We start from the raw sequence: 24,504 nt of genomic DNA on the forward strand, positions 1-24,504 counted from the left end.
TTGAACCCAAACCCCACATTTGGGCATCTGTCACTTTAGGCCCAAGGTTTACGCCCAGGAGGCTTTTTCCAAGTTTGAAACAGGGACTCGGTTCTGCGCATCCGGCAGATGTGGTCCAGTTTGCAACCTTCGCGCCACGCATCCCAGAACGTGCTCTGGACACACGCGGGGTGGTGGGAGGGGGTGCTTGGCTTGCATCAGGGCGGGGGGCTGGGGTGTGAGAGTGTCTGCAGCGCGCACCCGCTCACCCTCTCCAAGCCTGGGCGCGGCCGCTCTGAGCGCAAGGTCCCGAGCCGAGCCCCGCGCTCCGCCGGCAGCCCGCAAGCAGCCGGGGTCCCAGACTGGGGCCGCGGCGATCGCACCCCGCGGCGCGCACCCATGACCCGGCCCCGCCCCCCGGCGGCCGCGAGTGGCTGGCGGAGCGCGAGGAGAGAGGCGCGCTGGGCTGTGCGGCGCCGCCTCTTCTCGGTGCCGGGGGAGGGACGGAGGGGCCGGGCGGGAGAGAGAGAAAGCCCGACCGACCGGCTGGTGGAGAGCTGCATGCAACCGGTGGGAGGCCGGGCCGGCTGGGGCTAGGGCTCGGGCGCAGACCCTTTCGCGGCGGGTCCCTGGCGGCGAGCGCGGACGGCCCGAAGGCGGCGGCTCGGAGCTGGCAGGCGGAGGGCTGTCTCCCGCGCCCGCCTGCCCGGCGCGGTCCGAGGATGCGGGGGGGCGATGCCCGGGGCCAGGGACGCGCTCTGTCACCAGGCGCTGCAGCTGCTGGCCGAGCTCTGTGCCCGTGGGGCCCTGGAGCACGACAGCTGCCAGGATTTCATCTACCACCTGCGGGACCGTGCCAGACCTCGGCTCCGCGACCCAGGTGAGTGCCGCCACCGCCGCCTGGCGCGACCTAAGGGCCCTCGACTGGGACTTGGGGCCGCACCGGGGCCTGGGGCAGAAGAGCGACGCGGACTGGGAGAGGGCGGGGGTGGCCACCCAGCCGGGGGAGAGATCAAGGACCAGCGCACCACGGCCTGACGCTGGAACCGGGCGGGGAGCCGGGCGGTGGCTGCTGCGCGGAGGCCGACTCGGGTGGGCTGGGACAGGGTTGAAGGAACCACGCCCGCCACCTGCGCTCCCATCGCCAGGACTCCTGGGAGCGGCTCCCAAGCTTCGAGCTAAGCTCCCCACTTCCCGGGCTCCGCACTCCCAGCCAGGGGAGGCCGTGGCGGCCTCCTGAGCTGCGGGAAGGGGGACGAGGCCGAAGGAAACTCTGGGAAGTTGGGAGTTGGGGACGCCCCGGGCTGAGGCTGAATCCCACCAGGTGCAGCTCATTCTTGCTCCTGAGCGCCCAGTTCGTTTTCCTTGGTCTAGGGTGAGAAGGGCGGGACGGGATCCAGCGCTGGGCCGGGGACAGGGAGCTCCTGGTCCAGGGCAGCCGGGCCTGAACCCATTCTCTGCGGGTCGCCAGGCGCGGAGCTGGCCTTGGGCCTGGGCTCTCGGCTCGACCAGCTGCGGCCGCCGGGCACGCTCGTGTCGGTGGGCTCGTCGGGCTCTGCTTGTGCACCTGTAGTTATCCCTAGTGAAAGTTGCAAAGCTCCTAACTTTGGAAAGTTCATTTATTTTGGCATTTGACCAATTAAGGTTAGAGGAGGGAATTTTGGTGGAGACATTTGCTTTTCCCAAGGTCCCTGTGTCTTTCCGGTCTCATTCCCTACTGGTTGTGGGAAAATACATTCCTTGCAAATGTTTACTCAGACACTTCTCACCTCACCTGGAATAGTAATTTTCTCAGATACTCTTCCAACCCAAGTAGTTGCCAAAAAAGCATGTTGTGGTTGGACCGTTAAAGATGGGATGAGAAAATGGCCTTTCTCTTGATGTTCCTGTGTATAAATATTGGGAATGAGCTATTGCTGTGCAAACTGTCACGTTCGAGTTTACCTCATTTTAAGACATACTATTGTATAAAAATCCATTTACCCAAAGGATAAATGAGAGAATTATTTAATTTGTAAAGAGTCACACTGATCCTGATTTAAATGACATATTATTGATAGTATATTCAAAATGGGTGTGTAGGGTAAAGTCATCTGTTAAAAGTTTAAAAGGTTTTTTTTTTTTTTTCTATTGAAAAAGAAAAAATAGTGTTCCCCATTCCCGGTTGTTACATTAAGTTTATCAAATGATCACTAATGTGTTTTACTTCAAAATGGGGAATTAAGTTGAGAAAGACTGATCCCAGTGGTTTCCTGGGAGGTTTAATTTCCAGCCTGTGTGTGGCTTATTGCTGGATGTGATGTGCTGCATAGACCACAGGTAGGCATGGGAGCACCTAGTCTCACAAACCGGAATCCCAGGAAGATGTCCTAAGTTGGGGAAGTTCTGTCTTTAGGCAGCAGGAACAAGAAAATTACTTAACATACTTCACCTGAAGCAAGTGTTAGTGTTGAAACATCTCACTTCTAGCCTGTGACTGTGCCACGTGTTCTCCTTGTTATCCCACATAAGCAGTCATCTTTGGCTTTACAAGAGAAGGTGGATGAGGCCTATTGCTGAATCATGGGTTTAATACCCCATATCTTTTTGGCCAATTTTCTGCCTCTGCTCCTTTTAATCCAGGGGCTAGATTCTGTGTTCTCAGGTTCTTTCTGCTCAGCCCCTGCACTGGGCAGCCCTCAAGGAAGAATATGAAGACATCTTGCAAGGGGAAATCTGATTCCTTGGCTGAGAAGCAGCTATAGATAAGAGTCTGCCTTGCTGCTCCCTGAGTCTCTGGAAGCAGTGCTCTGCTTTCTTAAACTAGGGCACCAGGGTTTTGAGGTAGCACCATGCCCGTCCAGCTCTTTGGTTTGTGTTGGGAAGTAGCCTCCTCCTGAGGGGGGCGGGCAGGACTCTGAGTGCAAGGTGAGAGGAAATGGGGCCGAAGATGACATCCAAAGTGCACCCTCTCCTTCACGGCACTTCGGCTCAGGCCAAATCTTCCTTCATTCCCCTCCTTCCTCGCCTAGCCCACATTAATTCTTACATCAGGTGCATTTATCTTCATCCCTCTGATGGAGGATGTCTAAGCCAAGAGTGGCTATAATCTCTGAGCCCTTAAAGCTGAGTGGCTGTAGAAGCTGCACTGCACAACACGATGTGGAAAGTATCCCTGCTATTGTATAGTGTGAACCAGAATAATCATTACAGCAACCCTGGGACATGGGTCCCTAGAGAGAGTTGCCTCTGTAAATGGGTGTCTTCCTTTTCTATAGAGGAATCCACCTCGATGACTGATCCCAGCTTTCTCCATCTATTGTCCATCCATGGCCACCTGGTGGTAGGTAGGTTTTCTCAAGCTACATTAAAGACTTTGGTTATAAATAAATGGAGACTTTGGTTATAAATGGAGAAACACGGGTGTAATTTCCTGTAGACAGAAGAGTGACCCTGCATCTAGGATGTTTGTTCATTTTTTTCAGAGGTGGGGTAAGGCCCAGTTAGTCTGGTGGGCCTGAGCCATCAGAAGGGTTATTTTTTGCCCAGATAGTTTTAATGCCCTGATGAGGGAGAGCAGCACTAAGCCTTTCCTGACTTGATGTTCACAGAGGTCTTGATGCAAGTATGATTTTTAAAAATGAACCTGAGTCACAGTTTAAACTGGAATGCCTCACCCAGTCCATCATCTGTACCAACTTGTGGAAAGTAAAGTGCTCATCCTTAAGCTGAGTGTGAGCACTTGTGTCCATAGAGAGCAATCAGAATGCTCTGTTGATTGTCTTCATGTTGTTTTATATATTGATGATGTGGGATATAAACTTTCAGATCTCAGAGAATAGCCTTTAAGGCAGAGGGAAGAGCAAGTGCAAAGGCCCTGAGGTAGAAACATTAGATAAGATTCAAAGAATGCTGACTCCCAGTGTGGCTGGAGAAGAGTGAGAGAGATGGAGAGCTATAAGAAATATGGTCAAGGACTGGAGAGGGCAGATCATAGAGTCTTGTAAGCCATTGTAAATACTTTGGTTTTTACTCCAAGTGAGATATGAAGCCATTAAAAGGTGTTGAGCAGAGAAAAGACAACACTCTGACTACTATATTGAGAAACTACTGTAAAGGAGCAAGGATGAAGACAGAGAAACCTCTTAGGAAGCTGTTTCAGAAACCCAGACATTGGTGATAGTGGCTTCAACCAGGATAGTTGTAATGGAGGTGGTGAGAAGTAATTGGGTTATGGAAACAATGTGAAGGTACAGCCACTAGTATTTATCAATGGAAGAGAGAAGAAGGGTGGGAGAAGAGTTAAGGGTGATTCCAAGGCTTTTTGACCTAAGCAACTCCATTTACTGAGCAGAGGAAGACTTCAGGAAGAACATGGCGGGGGTGGCGGGGAGGGAATCAGGAGGTTTCTTTTCTGTTTTATTTTAATTTTTTGTACATGTTAAGTATGGGATGTCTCTTTAGATAGCTATCTTCCAGCTGGACAGTGACCTGAGGTGTGAATATCTTCTTTAACATCTACTGGTCTATGCTCATATTTTGTAACTGGAGACTTAATTGTCAAGAGGGCTAATTGGTTTTAGAACAGAACTTATTGTTAGAAGATTTTCCCTTGTAAGGAATTAAAAGCTCTCTTAAACTTCCACTCATTGATCTTGATTATATTTTTTTCAGTCAAAAAGTATTAGTCTTATCCCTCTTTTCGATTATACACCTTGACTATTAGAAGATAACTATCTTAACTTCTCTAGACCCATTGTTTCCACTTCTGGAGCATAAAGGGGGATTGGATCATATAATTATAGATTTTAAATATATTTTATCATTTTTCTTGTAAGTCTTTACTTCTGTGGGGTGCCAGTCATGTCTGTGCCAAGCACTTTATGTAGGTCATTTCACTTAGTCCTCCCAACAGTCTTCTAAGACCTTAACTGTGCTCAAAGCACTTACCTGTGGACCGGCAGCCTCTGGGAGCTTGTTAGACATGCAGAATCTGAGGCCCACCCTAGACCTACTGAGTGTGAATCTGTATATTAATGGGATCCTCTGGTGGGTTGTAGACACATTAAAGTTCAAGAGGCATGCCTAAAAGCGATTGTCTACATGGGTAAACTGTGGTGCAGAGAAGAAAGCTAGCTGAGGGCCATGGGTTCCATCTAAATAAAGAGTTGAGTCCAAGTTAAAGTACCTTCTTAGGTAGACGTCACATATGCTAATAACTTAGGGGTTATTGTCAATAAAAATATCCTGGATATTTTTCATAAGAACCACCACTTTTTCTATTCCGTACTTGTGTAATGGATTTAATCCTCAAGTGTAGGTTAAATTCTTTGTAGTTATAGGGATTCAGCTTAGTATTTTGGTTATAAATTCTATTATCAAGGATACTAGTTTTCTGTTTGTTTTCCAACTCCATATTCCGGAGATTTTTCTGCGTGCTCAGTGTCAATGGCCACAGTCTAGAAAATGTTCACCAGGTCAAGGTGTGAAACAGAGCCTTAAGACTCATTGTTAGTTACTCTTCTCTCCAGGTAAACATTACTCTATTCAAGAAAAGCTTTTCTAGATCAGTGGTTTTCAATTTTGGCTGCACATTAGAAATTCTTAGGGAGCTCTAACAAACAAACAAAAATGAACTAAATGAAAAACTACCAGTGACTGGGCTGTACCCTAGACCAATTAAATCAGAATATCCAGGAGTAGGGCCTGGTATCAGCATATTTTTTAAGTTCCTCAGTTGATTTTAATCTGTAGCCAGGTGGAAGACAACTTTTGAGACCATCAGGTGAAGGGTGAATCCACCTAAATCTTCTCAGCACACATTTTGTTTTCAAAATTAGGTAAGATGGTATCAAAAACCAAGGACCTTAATTGTTACCCTTGTGCAGCTAGTACCTGTATCAACAGATTCTTAACATTTTTTTGACAATATTATCCCAAATTTTTATTTTGAGGGCTCTTTAAAAATATCATGAGACTATTATGGCCATCCAATTTGAAGGAAAAAAACCCCAACACATCAAGGAAATCTTGTGCAAATACTATTTCATTAAAAGCCAGAATGTAAAACCTTCACTAATGTCACCTTGTGTTGAGTTATAGTGAAGTCACTTATTAGAAGAGGTAAAGTAATAGTTATAGTTTTGAAGGGAAAATCTCCAAAATAATCAAGATTAAGGATTAGCCTTGATTCGTATTTCTAAGATAGTCAAAAGAGAATCAATCTTAATACACTGGATGTTTATGAATAGACATTGGTGTGATTATGCATAATGGGATTAATTTTTAAAAATTATTGTTAATTGCAATCAGGAAATAGTCTTCTAAGGAATGGGTGGCATATTGGATGCACAATATGTAAGATCTAATTTGCATTTACTTCAGTGACATTTTAGGGCTTCTTCATAAATATTTTATTTAAACAAGTATGTTTTCATCTCTGTGGGATTCCTCTACATGGACCAGTGAGTGGTTTAGTCATGAGGTAATTATCAAAAGGGAAAAACAAAAGCAAATTGTGGTAAGGGCATCACAGACAGCCCTATGGCCAGCTGCCTCTTTCAGAATAAACAATCAAAAGCACAAACTTTTGGATGTGAGCTAAACTCTCAAGGAAAATTTAAGCTGACATCTAAGGGGAATGGTCCTAAAATTCCCTATTATGTGCAGGGCATAGGTATTTCTTTCACTGACAAAGCATAGTGGCACTTTTGTGTTTGTGTGTGCAAGTACTATTCCCATATGGTTGTTGGGGAAAATTCCTAATACCTTCTTAGCTGATTGACTTGAGAGAACTAACAAGTGCCTACTTCAAAGTGTATAGAGAAAGGGGAGGGTCTTGGGGAGAGGCATGAACGGGAGAGCAGTCTCACTTTTAAAAGGTTAAGATTGAAGTATGTACTTCTATTTTCTGAATGAGGTTACAATTTGAGTTGTGGAGAAGTTTTCACCATGATAATTGATCTTCCTTGCAGCCATAATTGTGCATCACTTTTTCTTTTAAGTGTTTCATTTGGTTGGCTCTAGGAATGGCTTTAGACCAAATCAAAGCCTAAGGACAAGGCTTTGCAGAGCTCCCTGAAATATTCATGTGTCCTTGTGCATGTACTTTAGCACACAAAAACTTTTATATCAACATTGATAGAACTGCATGTGAAAGAAAAAAAAATCACCTAGGACATCAAGATGGCAGAGCGGAATTAGCAAGAGCTTTGGAATCAGAATCTGACTCTGCACTTCTAGCTTAGTGAACTTGAGCAAAATATTTCCTTCTTCATATTATTCATCTATAAAATGAAAGTGGAAGATTGCTGTAGCATTGTGCCCAGAGTAAATGCTCAAGTAAGTGCTCAATAAATGGATGGTGTTGTTAGTAGTTTCACCTGCCCATGTTTCCTGTCAGCCGTGGTCCATGGACATGCGTATGTTTTACCATTTGTAATCATTTGTAGACAAAATTTCTCTTCTACTTTTTTGTAAACTTAGCATTTAATCCTCATTTGTTAGCTGTATGTACCTGGAAAAGGTATTTAAAATCTGTGTCCTAGTTTTCTCATCAGTATCCAGATAAAATAAAGGATGCCAATTCAACTTGGATTTCAGATAAACAATGGGTAATATTGTGTGGCATATACTTATACAAAATAATTATCTATTGTTTATCTTGAAATTCAAATTGAACTGGGCAGTCTATATTTTTATTTGCTAAAGCTGGCAATCCTACACTAGTACCTACCTCATAATGCATGTGAATATTTATCATAGTATCTGGTACATAATAAATGCTCAACAAATATGGGCCATTATTACTATTATTATAATTTCCCATGATGAGCAATCATTATCATGTAATAATAATTATATTATTATTGTTGTGATGACTATGTATATTGCAAAGAATTGGTACCTTTTTTACTTAACCATTCTTTTAGGGCAATTCTAGATTCTAATTTTTTATCAGTATAAATAATATATCTATAGTCCTCTACTTGCTTTTGGGAAACATTTTTTTTTCTTTATTTACCCATTCCCTCCTTCCCCCCACCTGCTTGATTTCCAATAAATGTTATTTCCATAGGTGCACATAAGTTTTGATCAATTAGCTCCAATTTAATGATAAGTACATGTGGTATTTGGTTTTCCATTCTTGTGATATTTCACTTAGAAGAATGGCCTCCAGTTCCATCCAGGTTAGTACAAGAGGTATTAGTTGACCATTTTTTTTATGGCTGAGTAGTACTCCATGGTGTATATGTACTACATTTTATTAATCAACTCATGTATTGATGGGCACTTGGGTTGTTTCCACATCTTTGCAATTGTGAATTGTGCTGCTATAAACATTCAAATGCAGGTGTCTTTTTTATGTAATGTCTTTTTTTCCTTTGGATAAATACCCAGTAGTGAAATTGCTGGATCAAATGGTAGGTCGACTTTTAGTTTTTTAAGTTATCTCCATAGTACTTTCCATAGAGGTTGCCCTAGTTTGCAGTCCCACCAGCAGTGTATGCGTGTTCCTATCTCTCCGCATCCAAGCCAACATTTGTTGTTTTGTGACTTTTTGATAAAATACATTCTAACTGAACTTAAATGATATCTCATTGTAGTTTTGATTTGCATTTCCATGATGATTAGAAATGTTGAGCATTTTTTCATATGTTTGTTAGCCATTAGTCTATCTTCTTTTGAAAAGTTTCTGTTCATGTCCTTTGCCCACTTTTTAATGGGGTTGTTTGATTTTTTTCCTTGCTGATTTGCTTGAGCTCTTTAATGATCAATTATCAGCATGAGCCTTAATTGTTTTATAGTTGATCTATGTCAGTTAGCTCCGTTACGTGTCAACAGTAAATCTGCTAAAATTGGGTGGTATAATGTGAACAAAAGGTTATTAATTTGATAGGGTTTAAGTAGCTACCTGGTAGTTGTTTCAATTTGTGGTTTTTTTTTTTGTTGTTCTTGTTGGTAAGATCGAATACTTTTGATGTCTTAAACCTACTCTATTTTCTTTTGTGAGAATTTTTTTCATTCTCTGCCACATTCTCTACCATGTGCCAATTTACTTTTTGAGAATGTTAATGTTTTTCCTACCAATTTGCATTGGTTAGAATATAAATATTCTCTCGAATTAACTCATAGAAAGAGTACTGTATGTAGTGAATGAACTCAGGTTGTCTGACTATAATCAATCCATTATACTAAATTGTCTTTTAAATTTTCAGGAGTGTAGCAATAAATAGGGATTAGTTGTAACATTCATTTCCAATGCAAAGTGATGCTTTTATTTATATGAAACTCGAAAAAAATTGATATATAACTTGGATCTCTTTTTCTTTGTTTTCTTTCTCACCTCACCCACCCTGCCCTTATGTGCCCTTTACTTAGCCACACAGATGTGATCAATCTTTTCTAATTATAATTACGTTAAAATAAAAAAAAACATGTATTGAGTGCCCCTTAAGTGCCATGTACTAGGTTAGGCATCAGTAATTCAACAATACATTAGACATGTTTACTGCCCCTATGGAATTGAGATAAAACAATAATTTGCAATTAATAAAATAAAGCCAGGAAGGCAGATATGTACTAGATACAGTGCAGGAAAAGAGGAGAGAAGTAATTAGCTGACTTGAGTGGATTTGCAGCGGCTTCCTGCAGAAGTCTATTCTTGGGCGGAGCAGTTTGCCTGGAACTTGTGGGTGGGAAGGGCATTCTAGGAATTTACGAAGGCCCTGAGACAGGAGAGAATGGATCCCTGATAATAGTAAGTGGAATGTGTGTTGGGAAAGTGGAGAGATGGGTCTGCTCTAGTAAACAGTGATGAGATCACAGAAGTCCTCGTATGCCATTGCCGAAATCCCACTGAGGACTGGGCTGGGCACTGTGATGCAAAAATCTTGAAATAAGTACAATTTATGTGATGAGCGCAAAGGATCCATTCTCAGCACAGTGCACCATGAGATTTCAGCTCTGTGAGTGCAGCTTCTCAAGTCTTCCTGTTTCCTCATGGGAAATATGCTCAACTTGGTGGCAGTGATGCTCTTTCTGTGCAAGGTAAGGCCCTGACAGATTGGAATCACTGAATGGAAGATTGCCCATTTTAGATCCCAAGTCATGTCACCCAGAAACTCAACTATAATTACCTCATATCATTGTAAAAACAGCCTTTAGCAAGTTTAGTCATCTGGTTCAAACATCTGGGTTCCCAATATAATTTCTGACTATGCCAACAGTGACATCTTGCTTCCTTGCCTGGTTATTTAATAATGAAAAAGCAATGTGTTCAGTTGCATTGCAGCCATCCAGTCTGTGGATATGCACAGTCTGTTTTCTCTGATGTTATCGGGCGCAGGGGGAGTAAACATGGCAGGCCTGCCCAGTGCCCACCTGGCCATGCCGCAGAGGTGGTTCTTCATTCTGTGAAAGGGGCTGCCAAGTAACAGGCACAATTCTTTAAAATAATTGAATTGCATGTCCCTAGGTGGGTCACATGCTGTTCAATTTTCATATCTGTCACCTTACCCCCAACCCCCACACATGCACTTAGCCTATCACATTCTGGGGACATGCCTGGCTAGTGAAGACATTTCCATGTCCATTAGCTGTAGCACTGCAGAATCATTATAGGGTTTTAAGCTGAAACTTAAGGTGAGCAGATTTATCTCTTAATTAGATCATCCTGGAGACAGGATGAAGTTTGTCTGGAGAGGTTATAGTTGGGGATGCCATTAATTTACTCATCATATGTTTGTTTATTGAGCATCTGCTATGTGCCAGGCTCTGTTCAAGGTATGTACAATGCCTAGATATCTAGATACAGTACTGCACATCCAGCAGGGAACCAACCAAAGAATAAAAAGCTTGTCATCATGTTGGTGAGTGGAAAATGATAATACATATATAAATTAATTAATGATATAGTATTAATAAGTGCTAAGGAGAAAAATTAACCATGGAAAGAGACTAAGGCATAGACACTAAAACAACATCACTGAGTTGATGTATGAGTAAAGGTAAGAAGGAGATGCATGCATGTATCAGGGGGGAAAGCCTTCCAGGCAGGGGAACTGCAGGTATAAAAAGTCCTGAGGCAGGAGCATGCCTGGCATATTCAGGTATTAGCCAGGGGCCAAAGGGACTGTAGTCAAATTAGCAAGGAGAAGAGTGGTAGTAGGTGAGGTCAGAGAGGTGATGGCAGGCTGATGGTAGGGCCCTATAAGCCATTGTAAAAAAAAGTGACTTTTACTGAGAGTAAAACATTGGAAAGTTTTAAGCAGAGAAGGAATAACACCTCACATAGAAAGAGAAGGGCTCACTCTGACCAGCATATGGAAACAGACTATAGAAGGGTCAGGGTGAGTCAGGGAAAGCAGTTATGAGCCTTTTGTAATACTGTGGGAGAGGAGTGGTTGTGGCTTGGACCAGAATGATAGCAGTGAAGGTAGGAAGAAGTGGTCAAATTCTAGGCAGCTTGAAGGTAGAGCTAATGGGATTTAATAAGGGTTGAATGTAGTGTGTAAGAGAGAGGAATCAAGAATGACTCCAAGATTTTGGCCTGAGCATCCAGGATAATAGAATTGTCGGCGAAGTAAGCTTGAGGGGAATGATTAGGAGCCCAGTTTGGGATGGATTAAGTTGGAAATGCTTATTAGTGAGCCCAGTGGGGATATAGACTAGGAAGTTGGATATATGAGCCCTGAGTTTGGGAAAGATGGCTGAGCTGGGAGTTGTTGGCACATAGATGATATTTAGAATGACTTTGGCTGAAATCATCTAGGACTACAGGGTGAACAGAGGAGAGAAGGGGACCAGCACTGAGTTCCAGAAATCTCTGGCACTAAGAGGTTGGAGAGGAATTGAGGAACACAGAAGAGGACTAATGAAGAGAGACCGGAAATGAAGGAGAAAATCCAAGCAAGAGTGTTGACCTGGAAGCTAAGATGGAGAAGAAAGTGTGTTAAAGAGGAGGGAATAAACAGCTGTGTCAAGTGGCACTGTTATGTCAAGTAGAATGAGGGCGGAGTACTGACCATTGCAGTTAGTGGCGGAGGGGTTATTGGAAGTGATGTTGACAGCAGTTTTGGTAGAGAGATGGGAGCCAAAGCCTGATTGGAGAGGCCTTCAGAGAGATTGTGGGGAGAGAAATTAAGGGCAGAGAGGTTAGATTCTTATTTCAAGTTTTTATCCTGACAAGAATAGAGAAATGGGGTTGTAGTTGCTGGTAAGGGAAGTGAGATCGAGGATTGTTTTCATTTATTTATTTTTTTTTAAGTCTGAAGAGTTAACAGCTCTAAGGAGATGGGAATGAGCTAGTACAGAACAAAAATTGAAGATGTAGGCTAAAGAGGGGAGGGCTGCTAGAATGATATCCTTGGGTGGGCAGTTGGATGTACTTCCCAGGAGTTAAGGAAAAGTCTGGACTGCGGATACACATTTAGGCACCATAGGCACATAGATGATATTTAAAGCCAAGAAACTAGATGAGCTTACTGTCTTAGTCCATTCAAGCTGCTGTAACAAAATTACTATATACTGAGTGGCTTATAAACAACAAACATTTATTTCTCACAGTTATGGAGGCTAGGAAGTCCAAGATCAAGGCACTGGCAGATGTGTCAGGTGAGGGCCTGTTCCTCATAGGCAGCACCTTCTCTCTGTGTCCTTGCATGGGGAACGGGGCCAGCAAGCTCCTGTGGGCCTCTTTCATAAAGGCACCAATCCCATCCATGGAGGTTCTGCTCTCACGATCTAACTGCCTCCCCAAAGCCTCCACTTTGTAATACTATCACATTGGGGATTAGGCTTCAACATATGAGTTTTGGGGAGGACACAATCATTCAGACCATTGCACCTACCAAGGGGTGAAGGAAGATAGAAAAGAAGTCAAACAACTGGTTAGAGGTCAAGAAGACGAGGAGGAACCAACAAGGAGACAGAGAAGGACAGCAGGTAAAGTGGGAGAAAGATGAGGAGTGTGGTGGCCTGGAAGTGAAGAGAGTACTCCTGGGAGGAGAGATTGATGCCCTGTGTGAAATCCAGCCAGTAGATCAAGTAAGATGAGGACCAAGAACTGACCACTGCACTGGGCACATGGGAGCTCATTGGTGACCTTGAACTGCAGGATTTTGGAGGAGTGGTGGGTGAGTGGGATTGGTGAAAGTCTGACTAGAGAATGAGAGAACAGAAATTGAGGAAAAAGAATATAAGCAACTTCTTTGAATTATGCTGTGAAGGAAAAGAAGAGAAAGTGATTTAAAAGATGGCTTTTAAAGAAAAGAGAAAATAACTGTAGGTTTATATGCTTGAGATAAGGAAAAAAATGATGCAGAGGATTGAACTGCTGGAGTCTATGCTGAGCAGGTGGGTTTTCAACAGTTCATTCATTGTCAAGCAGTCAAGGTAGAATTATATATGGGCACAAGTGGGCAGATGTGGTTGGGGGTCTTGTGGACGTTTGTCTTCTGATTGCTCTTCCATTCTTGGTGAAATCGGAAGCAGCAAGGTTAGCAGCTGAGAGGGAGGATGGGTAGGAAGTGACGGGGGTTGGAAAACAGGAGAGTTATAAATGTTTGTCTAGGAGAGTGGGAGAGCGAATGGATTAGGGAAGGGGAGTGTGATTGTCAGGCAATACTAGGGGCCCACTGGAAGTTGGTGATTATGAATTTAAAGTGACATCCATCAGCATAGATGTACGTTTTTCTCCCACCACGTTCGGCTACGTTCGTGCAGGCAGAAGAGAGAGGAGTTGGTGTTTGAACTGGGGTTGTGTGTGTGTGTGTGTGTGTGTGTAACAATGAAAAATGACAAAAGAGTTGAGGGTGTATAGAATGGAGTGATTAGAATGAGTCTGAAATTTCATCAGAGTAGGAGAGAAGAGTGGACATGTAAGAGGATTAGGGATAGTGAAGAGGTGGTAAGATTAATGAATTGTATAATAGGTCCCAGAGGGGTGGGATGATGGTTGGAAATGCAGTGAAGAGGAGGGGCCAGAGAGTAGGATGTTTGAAATCAAGTTTGCAGAGAAGCTACAGCTGTTGGCACGACCAGGTCTGGGGTATGATCACAAGAGTTAGGCCCTGAGGGAGGGAGGAGGACAAATGATTGAGAGAGAGAGAAGCTCAAAGAACTGCAGGCCTAGGGTTTTGGAAGTGTTACTAACATGGATGTTAGATTAATGGAGAATTACGACAAAGGTAGTTTTGGAGAGAGTGACAGTAAGCCAGCAAATGGACTATTCCAGGAATGAGGGAAATGATCAGAGGAATGACAGAAACCTGCAGCAAGGATGAGTGGCTGTGGTGTCTGGGTGCAATCGGGTAAAATGAGATTCCAAGCTGGAGAATTGTAGAGAAAACTCCAGCAGGCGGTAAGCCATTCATTTTTATCTATGCAGAAGTGTTGCAGGACAGTGTTAAGGCAATATCGATGCCTTAAAAGACATTCAAGAGGTAAAATAGTCAGAGCAGTGATATGAAATAGAAGGATCCTGCTTCCCAAGTCTCTGGCACATGTGCATGGGAGGATGGTTGTATGATTTATTAGCTTTACTACAGGAAGTCAAGCATGCTTGTGGGAAAATAATGAGAATAATTTTAAACACATTAAGTTCAAGGATGTATGTGACATCTGGTACAGATGTCCTGGGCAGTTGACTGGTGGGCCATTGGGAAGAAATTAATGGAAATCAAGGAGGGTGAAAAGTGATTGAATTGCAAGGCCCCTTACAACTGAAAGGCTTTTACAAAGTTGTTCTCAATTCCAACCATGTATCAAAATCAATTGGGGAACTTTTGAGATACAGTGACTGATTAAATCACAGTCTTCAGGAGTGACAACTAAAACATCTCTGTACATGAGTCTGATGTGTAGTCAGGGTCGTAAATGACATGCATTTATGGACTTCATGGATTAAAATTACTTTTTATGTAGCCCCATTGTCTAAATAAATGCTCAAACCATCTATATAAAACTTTTATAAAATATTAGGCAAGGAAATCCAAACACAAAAATACATTTAATGTCTATCATTACTATCATTGATCCTTTTACTTATTTTTTTTTTACCACAGTGGGAGTTATCACAAATTATTATTAACCACCACAGCTGCAGGTGGCACTACTAATAAATTCTGTTGAAAATTTAACTGTCAGATGTAACTGTAGCATCCTAGCACTAACTAAACTCTTAGTCTTCTTTATTGCTAGGTATGTAATATAATTATCACTTGTCCTTAATTTAGGATAACCAAGCGGTAAATAAACTCTGTAAAAATTCTAACTAGGCCATGAGGTTAGAGAAGAACATGGTTGTTTGATTCCTGTAGGCTATAAATCATCCTTTCCAATATGTTCACTTCTCATTTGAAAAACCTGGGCAACAGAGGAAGAAGCTGGACATGAATGACAAGGCCACGTCAGAACCACTTTTAACGCTTCATTCAGAGAATTTCAAGTTAAATGTATTTTCCATTCTTATTTTTTCAAATCATACGGATGTCAATTGCTGGCATAGCTGAGCTGGCTCTGAAGGCTTCCCAAATTATTTCAGAGGGAATGAGAAAACAGTGTTGCTTGTTCTTCTTTAATCTGTTCCACTGTGACTGCTGGTTTAGATTTAATATCACGGTAATATCCCGAATTTATAGGTCATCCTTCTTCTGGGGCGTTTAAAGTACTTTGTGTGTATTACTTTAATTTTGAGGGAACTCAAATTTATCATGTTACGGAATCTATTTCAGAGACAGTCTACAAAGAGAACTAGAAAATCCCCCAAAGTGTTTCTTTTTTTCTTCCAGATGCTGTTGGTAGGAACATCTATTGATTCTAACTCCACACTGCTTTAGAGGCCATTTATGTGTGGATTACTGAAGGCTTCTCTGGGGAAATCTAATCCCCACAGGTTCAGTTTGAGAGGATCCACTCTGCAGGCCGATAAAGATTAAAATCACAGCTCTTTTATATTACATTGTTTTTTTGATCTTTTAATTTTTATATTGTCTTATGCTTCGAAAACTCAATCACAGCTGTCTTCCCAGTGCCTCAGTGTGTGGAAATCAAGAAGTTAAATTGGGCAAATTAACAAGACAAGAGCCCTATAGCATACGCCTCTGTAGTAAAAGGTGATGTCTTAGGGTTTCTGGTCACATCCTATAGTGCTGTGGACAATCACCAGATGTGGTCCAAGGAGACTCCTGGAGAGAACTGGTAGTAAATAGTCTCAGTAATGCAGTTTAGAGCATGGGAAAGAAGATCAGAGTTAGCTGTATAGTACTTGATTATTTAAGTGTTGAGGAAATGGTTTCATTAAATGCATTAAAATATTTGTCTGTGGATTGTATATTGTCTTTATAGGCTCTCTTTCCAAAGCCTCATGCTAATTAAATTATCATTCCTATAATAAACATACTGAATACAACATAAGTCATTAAATGAGACTTTTTTAGGTTCACAAGTAGTACAATAAACAATGAAGACTTAACAGTCATAAACTTTTACATTTAATTATGAAGCAATATTTAATTATATAAAACCAATTTTGTTAAAACTTTACAAGTTAGAAAAATCAGAATTATATTGGGAGACTACCATATTTCACTAATAATATGATACATCAAATAGACAAATAAATAGAAGATAAAAGTAATATAGTTAAAAGTTTGATTGTGTGAAATACTTATGGAATTTTCTACCCACTAAGAGAAAAATAATGTTCATGAAACATTTTAAAAAGTTGATCAGTACATTATCAGATCATAAAAAGCAAACATTAATTCCAAAAGGTAAAAACTGCATGGGTCACATTTACAATGAATGAATATTAGGTAACAATACTACCAAACCCTTAAACACTTGAAAATTGAACTCTTTCAGAGATCTCTTGAGTTTAAAAAAAAAAAAATGAGAAGTGGAAACTGAAATTAGACTTTGAAAATACAATGGAAATGAGAGTACAAATATTAAAACTGTGGCATCTGACCAAAGTTATGTTTAGATGAAAATTTCTGACTCTAAATTGTTATTGTAAACAAACAGAGCAACAGAAAAAAAAAAAAAAGCCCAAGCATTGAATTTAAGAGCCTAAAAATGGAAAAATGAAGCAAACCAAAAAAAATAGGAGCAAAGAGTCAGTAAACCAAAAGAAGAAACTAATGAATTAGTGAAAAATTTTTAAAAAAAGAAGTGGTACTAATAAAAAGAAAAGTGGTTCTTCAAAATATAAATAAGCAAATGTTTTGCTATTCTGATCAAGAAAAAATTATGAAAAAACACAAATATAAAGCAAAAGAAATGAGGAAGAATATTTAATAACAGCTACAGAAGAGATTAGAAAGCACAAGAAAATGCCATGTATTCCAGTGATGTAGAAATATTAATACAAATTTAGTGGAAGGCATAAACATCTCAGAGTGGGTATAAAAATGTTGAGAAGAAACTGAAAGGTGGTCAAAGAACTTTCCCCATAATGTGGGCCCAGATATTTTTACCAGTCAAGTTTAGCAAAATATTAAGTAATGCATCATCTCTCTTATTTGTTGGAACCATAATAGTCATTGAAAATTTGTAAATTCTCATTTCAAAAAAATTTTAAATGAACACAAGAATTAAATAAAGGTCACCAGCATTTATACTGTCTAGAAAGAATCACTGTTAGCATTTTTACTAGAAGTGGAATTGCTAGATCTAGGCTTATGCACACTAAATATTTTTATACAAAATTATTGAATTGTCCTCTAGAAAGGTTTAACAATTCATATACTTTAAAAACTATTCCATAGAATAGAAAAAATATAGAAAGCATTCCAATTCACTTTATGAGGCTAGTATCACACTGAAATCAAATCCAACAAAGACCGTAAGAAAAAAGTCTTGAATCATCAGTTAAACAAATAAATATAAAAATTGTATCCTAAGTAATAATAAAGTAAATACAGCTTTATATTAAAAGACTACTGTACTGTAACCTGTTGCAGTTTATTTTAAAGCTACAAGAATGGTAAAGCACTAAGAAGCCTATTATGTTAATAGGCTTTTGTTGTTTTATATATATTTATTTTAATTTTTGATGATGTTTACACATTATAGAACATGTTACAAATAAATAACAAACTTCACACATTTTCCTCTATTTTCAGTTCCCTTATTTAAAAAATAACTTTATTGAGACATTTTACATATCATATAATTCACTCATTTCAAGTGTACGATAGAATTATTTTTCAGTAAATTTACAAAGTTGTGCAAACATCACTATAAATCACTTTTAAAACATTTTCAACACCCCAGGAAGATCCTTTATGTGATGCACTGTTAAGTCTGTGCCCCAAGAGACTACTAATCTACTTTTTGTCTCTATAAATTTGTCTGGTCTGGACATTTCATATAAATGGAATCATATAATACGTGATCTCTTTTGTGACTTGGTTTGTTCATTTAGCATAATGTTTCTGAGGCCCAGCCGTATTGTAGCATGTATCATTAGTTCTTTCCTTTTTATTACTGATTAGTATTCCATTAGATGGATGTAGTGCATTTTATTTATCCATTTACCAGTTGATGGACATTTGGCTTATTTCCAATTTTGTGCTATTGTTAATAAGAACATTTGGGTAAAAGTTTTTATATGGATGTATGTTTTCATTTCTCTTATGTAAATACCAAGAAGTGAGCTTCCTAGGGCCTATGGTAACTATATGTTTAACATTTTGAGAAACTGCCCAACTGTTTTCCGAAATGGCTACACCATTTTACATCCCCACCAACAGTGTATGAGAGTTCCCATTTCTTCACATCCTTGCCAGCATTTGTCCTTATCTGTCTTTTTTATTATAGCCATGCTAGTGGGTGTGAAAAGTTGTCTCATTCACAGTAAGTTTTTGGAGAAACAAGCATAATCATCTCAAGTGTTGCCAAAATATCATGTAATAAAATTTAACGTTATTCTTGATAACACCTTAGGAAACAAAAAGGCCACTATCTTAATAAGATACAGATGATGATGATAACAATTAGAATTATTGCTATTAATAATAATAACAATGACACTTAATAGAACTTAGTGCCAGATACTGTTGTGAACTTTTACGTAATAACTCATTTAACATAGCAACCTTGAGGTAGATCCTGGTGTTATCCTCATTTTATAGAGAAGGAATCCCAAGCACAGACAGGTAAGTGATTTGGCTGGCTCCATACAGCTAGTAAGTTATGGAGCTGGAATTTGAATGCATGCAGTCTAGATGCAGACTCCGCCCTGTTAATCCTTATGCTGTGATATGAAGAATCTCATCTCAGTGTGGCCCTAAGTGCTGCTTCATAGTTGTTTTATCTCATTTGTGCTCTTCTTTGTCCTTCTCACATTCATCAGAAGCTCTCCTTCTACTCTTAACTTTTTTCAGATAACTGCACTTCCCACTTCTCGGAGAAAATAAAGAGTATACAAAAACCTAATAGAACCAAAACAAAGTAACATGCAGTATAGTATCTGGTAAAGGTGGCATTTCAAATCAGTAGGGGAGAAAATGGGTTATTCAGCAAATCATGTTGAGATAATTGGCTCACTATTTGGGGAAAACATTATATTCCTGCTCCCAAAAATTTGTATGTGGTTTAACTCTTACAAAACAAAACAAAACAAAACAAAAATCAAAAACAAAAACCAAACAAACATTAAAATTCCAAAGGAAATTATGTGATAATCATTTCAAAATCAGAATTCTCTGCAGATGACAGCAAAACAATAACAGCAGGTTAAATACAAAAAGTAGATGTTTAAAATTCTCTCATATAAAGAGACCTAAAATTAGGCAGCTCACATCTGAGAGGCTCTAGGGAGTCATAAAACCCAGATTCCTTCTGTCTTTCCAATTTGCCTTCTTCAGTGCATGGCTTCTAATTCAAAGTCATATTGTGGGCAATATGGCTGCTGGGATTCCAGCACTCACATTTGCATCCTTGGGAAAGATGAAAGACCCAGCTCCAATCTGAGTCTTCTCTTTTTGTGTGATCTGTCTGGAAGTCCCACTCCACGTTGTGCTTTCATCTCATTGATCAGAACTTAGTCATATGGCCATACCTAGCCAAAAGAAAGATTGAGAAATGTTAGTCTTTTAACTTTATATATTGTCACTTTAAATACAATATAAGTTCTATTATTTTGGAAAAAGGGGAAAACAAATATTGGGTGATAACTGCCAATTCTGTCATATTTGAGGTAGATGAAGACTTCCTTAGCAGGACCCCAAAGCTAACAACTGTAAAAGACAAAGTTGACAGATTTTGACACAGCAACAGAAACTTTCTTTCTTTTGCAAAAGACACTATAAACAAAATGAAGACAAACCACAAAGTGGGACAAAATAATAGTAATAAATGATAGACAATTAACATTCTTAAAGTGTACAGAAATACATTAATTAGTAAGACACTTGACCACCTGGGACTTTTGGAGAGTAGCCATTCTTTGGTTTCTCTTTAAGTGTATAGACAAATACATTATAAACAGTGCTTAATCTTATATATACTTTCAAAAACCAAACAAACCATGTTGACCTTTTAGCAAGAGGGAGCATTGTTTGTTTTGGGTGTTTTTATTTTAATTCTCTGCCTTCAAGGGCACATTCTAGGCTCATCTGTTAAATGCAGCCCATAAATGCTGTTATGGGCTGTTTGATTTAGGACAGATTCAGCTAGATTACCTGAATGCTCAATTAACTGCCACAGCAAGAATTGTCTGCTTTCAGATTGATAAGAAGATCAAATCAGTAGTCATTCTCAGTTCAGTGCTTCATCAGGAAGTGAATTAAAGTGAAACCATTAGCGGTCATTTTTCTAAATACTAATCACTGAATCTCAAATCCTAGAAAGAATTTTGCATGTTTTTTAATGGCTGTTATAGACTGGAATGTTTTTAACTGAGTTCAGGACTTGGGGACATTGGGAGGAGGCACTGTTTCTGGCCAGATTACTTAGACAACAATAATTCTTCACAGCTTACTGTTAATATCTTCTGATTTAACAAGCAAGTTGGAGCCCAGTGGTTTCAGTTATTTGGTATCCTTGGTTACCATTGTTAGATGATGAATTGAATCAGTTAAAATTAATTTCTTGTGAAAATCTGCTTCTATGCAAGGGTACTGGCTTTGATGTTTAGATGCACCAGATACAAACATATAGTATATGTGTGTGTGTGTGTGTGTGTGTGTGTGTGTGTGTGTATGAGAGAGTTATCAGATGTGGAGAATATTTGTAGGTAAAAAATCTGCAAAGCCTAATAAATTTGAAAAGTGGGAAAGATGAGGAAAGGCTGCCAAGGGCTCTGTCTTTAAGGATTCTACTTTTACTTGGAGAGGAGGACGTATATAAATGAAGGAACCTGAGGCATAATAGCCACTGTGTGAGCTTCTATTCAGCTAGAGGAGTAGCTAGCCTTCCTTCCCTTGCATCTGTGACTGCTAACTGTCATGACAAAGCTATTTTATTGTTATAGAAGTTTGGAGAAAGATAGAGAACACATTTTTCCAATATAAAATAGCACAATATATATTTCAGCTCCAAGCCAATTTTTGATGTCAATTTAGGAAGCATTTTTCTTTGGTTCCCAATAGATGAGAACCATCTTGCTACAAACCGTGCATTCCCAGGAGTTAACATTTTGAGGGTATTGCCAGAGCATGGAAAAGCAGTGCTGAACTGTGTAGCGTGGATTGCTGCTTGGTGCAGTAGCAGCACTCCTATCCCTGTTTGGGTCTGTAGCAAAGGGTGGGCAAGAGCAGCCCATTTTACAGAGGTGTGTCCCAGCTCCCTGGCCCAGGCCTGCAGGCCATACATTTCCCTGGAGGAGGCCAAGGAAGAATGGATGCTCCCAATTTCAGTGCCACATAAGATTTTGGCTACTGCTGACTTCAGCATATTCTCCTTGCTCTTGGAGGAGATATAAGATAGAAATTTAGAAGGAAAAAAAGCAGAAGCTGAACTCTAAGGAGGCAAGTCAGAGCTTTATTTATAAGATTAGATCCTTAGAATTTTTTACCATCATATTTGCCTTTGTTCTATATTTCCTAAATGAAGGCTTTCAGGAAAAAGCACATGTCCTGGACAGTCCACATAAACTGGACTCAAAGTCTGCTTCACCACTTAATAGTTGTGCAGTTTGGGGGAGAGTTACCTAACTTTTTGGTGTCTCAATTTTCTTATCTGCAAAATAAGGATAATAATGTTTATAGGGGAACTGTAATATGTGAATAAGATTGTGAATTTGGGACAGGGCCTGACACTTACAGATCAATTAATTTCAGTTCCCTTATTAATCCCCTCAGGGGAAACTTCTCTTATGTTTCACAAAAATCTGCACAAGTGACTCCTACCCCGTCATTTATTTTTGTTTTCTTTTACTTCTTCTGTTAATCGCTCTTATTTTTCCACCCACTTTCTGGTGCCCTAGTCCACAATTATTTTCTCTCCTCCTTCTTCATCTTATCCCCTCTTGCCTCATTTTATCCTCCAAACTTGTTGTTGGCTCTTTTTTTGCTGCATTTCTTAAATGAGGATGTAATGTAATCTAGCTATTCATTCATCGTGTGTAACAGGAACTTACCATGTGCTGGGTACTGTCCTTGGTGCTGGAGTTATAAACAAGAAAGACACTGTCCTCAAGGAGGATATAGACAAGGAAACAGGCAATTGCAATTCCGTGCAATAAGGGAAAGTACAGTATGTTATGAGAGCACATAGGAGGGGCACCTAACTCAAAATTGGAGGGAGTGGTGTTAAGAAAATATTCTCCAAAGAAGAAATAAATAAGCTCTGAAGTGTTATGCAAGTGAGTGTTCGGGCAAACATTTGGAGGAAGAGTTTGTAGTAAAGAAAACAACAGGTGCAATGGTTTGAATGCTTGAAGTGGCATGTGACCTTAGGGAACCTGAATGAGTTTAGGGTTGGTGTGGTCGAATTTGAGGGGTGGGGAGGTATTTGTGTAATGACAGATAAATTCAGAGAGGTACGGAAGGGTCTTGAGGGCCATATTAAGAATTGGAATTTTATCCTAACGGTAATAGTGATCTATTTTATGACAGAATCTATAGGACATGAAATGCAATAGAAGAGGGGTATAAAGGAAATCTGAGGTTTCTGATTTAGATAGCTGGGTCATATAGAATGTAGGTGTAGGAACAGGTTGAGGGAATGAGAGCAAGAGACTAAATTTGGTTTTAGAAATGTGTGTTTGAAGTTTGTAGTACCTGTAGTTATAAATATGGGTCTGAAATGAAAAAGCAATTTCAAATCTTATTTTGAAATTATGATAGTGATTGCACTTGTTATTCCCTACTGTTTTTTTTTTTTCACACAATTCTGGTTTTTCTGAATGTCCTTACATCTTGATGAGCATAGTTAAGTAATCATGGCCCCATTATATGTACCCAAGAGAGAGCAGAGTACAAGAAGAACATAGTTGAGGTGGGAGAGAAAACTCAGTATTTATTTTCTATGAAGGCAATTAGAATGAAATAGGGAGTGTTTAGCCTCTGATGTCACAGGAGTTGCTTACAGGAACTTGAAGGTTGGCTTCTTTCTAAGAAGCAGAAGTGCCACTCTAAGTGAGTTGCATGGCTAGAACATGGCCTAGTAATGGTAGTCCCAGAGAAGTGCATGAATGTGGTTTTGGGGTGAGTGATAAGTAAAGTCTTATTCTACCTAACCTCAAACTCCAAGATTAGGCCGGGTGCAGTGGCTCACGCCTGTAATCCTAGCCCTCTGGGAGGCCGAGGCAGGTGGATCACTCGAGGTCAGGAGTTCGAGACCAGCCTAAGTGAGACCCCATCTCTACTAAAAATAGCAATAAATTATCTGGACAACTAAAAATATATATATAGAAAAAATTAGCCGGGCATGGTGGCACATGCCTGTAGTCCCAGCTACTGGGGAGGCTGAGGCAGTAGGATCGCTTAAGCCCGGGAGTTTGAGGTTGCTGTGAGCTAGGCTGACGCCACGGCACTCACTCTAGCCCAGGCAACAAAGCGAGACTCTGTCTCAAAAAAAAAAAAAAAAACCAAACAAACGAACAAAAAAACCCTCCAAGATTAGAGATGTCTCCAAAGAGTTTAATTTAAGAGAAAAACATGATTTTATTTCTGGATTTACCCCCAAATATTTGGAATCTATTTTTATATCTGACGTGTAGGCCCTTTGAGATAAAGTCCTATGACAAGTTTATTATCTGCTGTGCTGTATAGAACTGCCTTTGATTAATCACAGCCTAACTTTTCTCTTGTTTCCAATAGAGCCCCCTCCAGATAGTTCAAGATTTGTTGGCCAAGTTCGTGTTTCTGTAATTCACATCGGTCATGATTGTATAGTCTTTGCTCTGTTAAGTTCATCTTTACATCATGTTAGTTTGTTTGGTTAGTTCCTCCCCATGTAGCTGGGCCCTGTCTCCACCACTACTTATGTTTTCCCTTTCTTTGCCTCTCGCCCCACCTGATGTGTGGAACTGGACCCTACCTTGAACTTCTGGAGCTGATGCTATATGGTATGGGCGGGGGAATGAGTTTTCCC

General features: G+C 40.2%; 1 protein-coding gene across 1 annotated transcript in view; it reads left to right on the forward strand.

The window, feature by feature from the left end:
- Nucleotides 1–437: 437 nt before the first annotated feature.
- The window catches only part of SYT9 (synaptotagmin 9), a 177,397-nt gene continuing 153,330 nt past the window's right edge, over nt 438–24,504 (forward strand). Inside the window, exon 1 of the mRNA XM_045556508.1 lies at nt 438–859. Within this exon, the coding sequence (XP_045412464.1) occupies nt 715–859 (145 nt within the window). The 5' untranslated portion in view covers nt 438–714. The remainder of the gene's footprint in view (nt 860–24,504) is intronic.

Source organism: Lemur catta, chromosome 7 (assembly GCF_020740605.2).
Source record: "Lemur catta isolate mLemCat1 chromosome 7, mLemCat1.pri, whole genome shotgun sequence".
NCBI classification, from domain to species: domain Eukaryota; kingdom Metazoa; phylum Chordata; class Mammalia; order Primates; family Lemuridae; genus Lemur; species Lemur catta.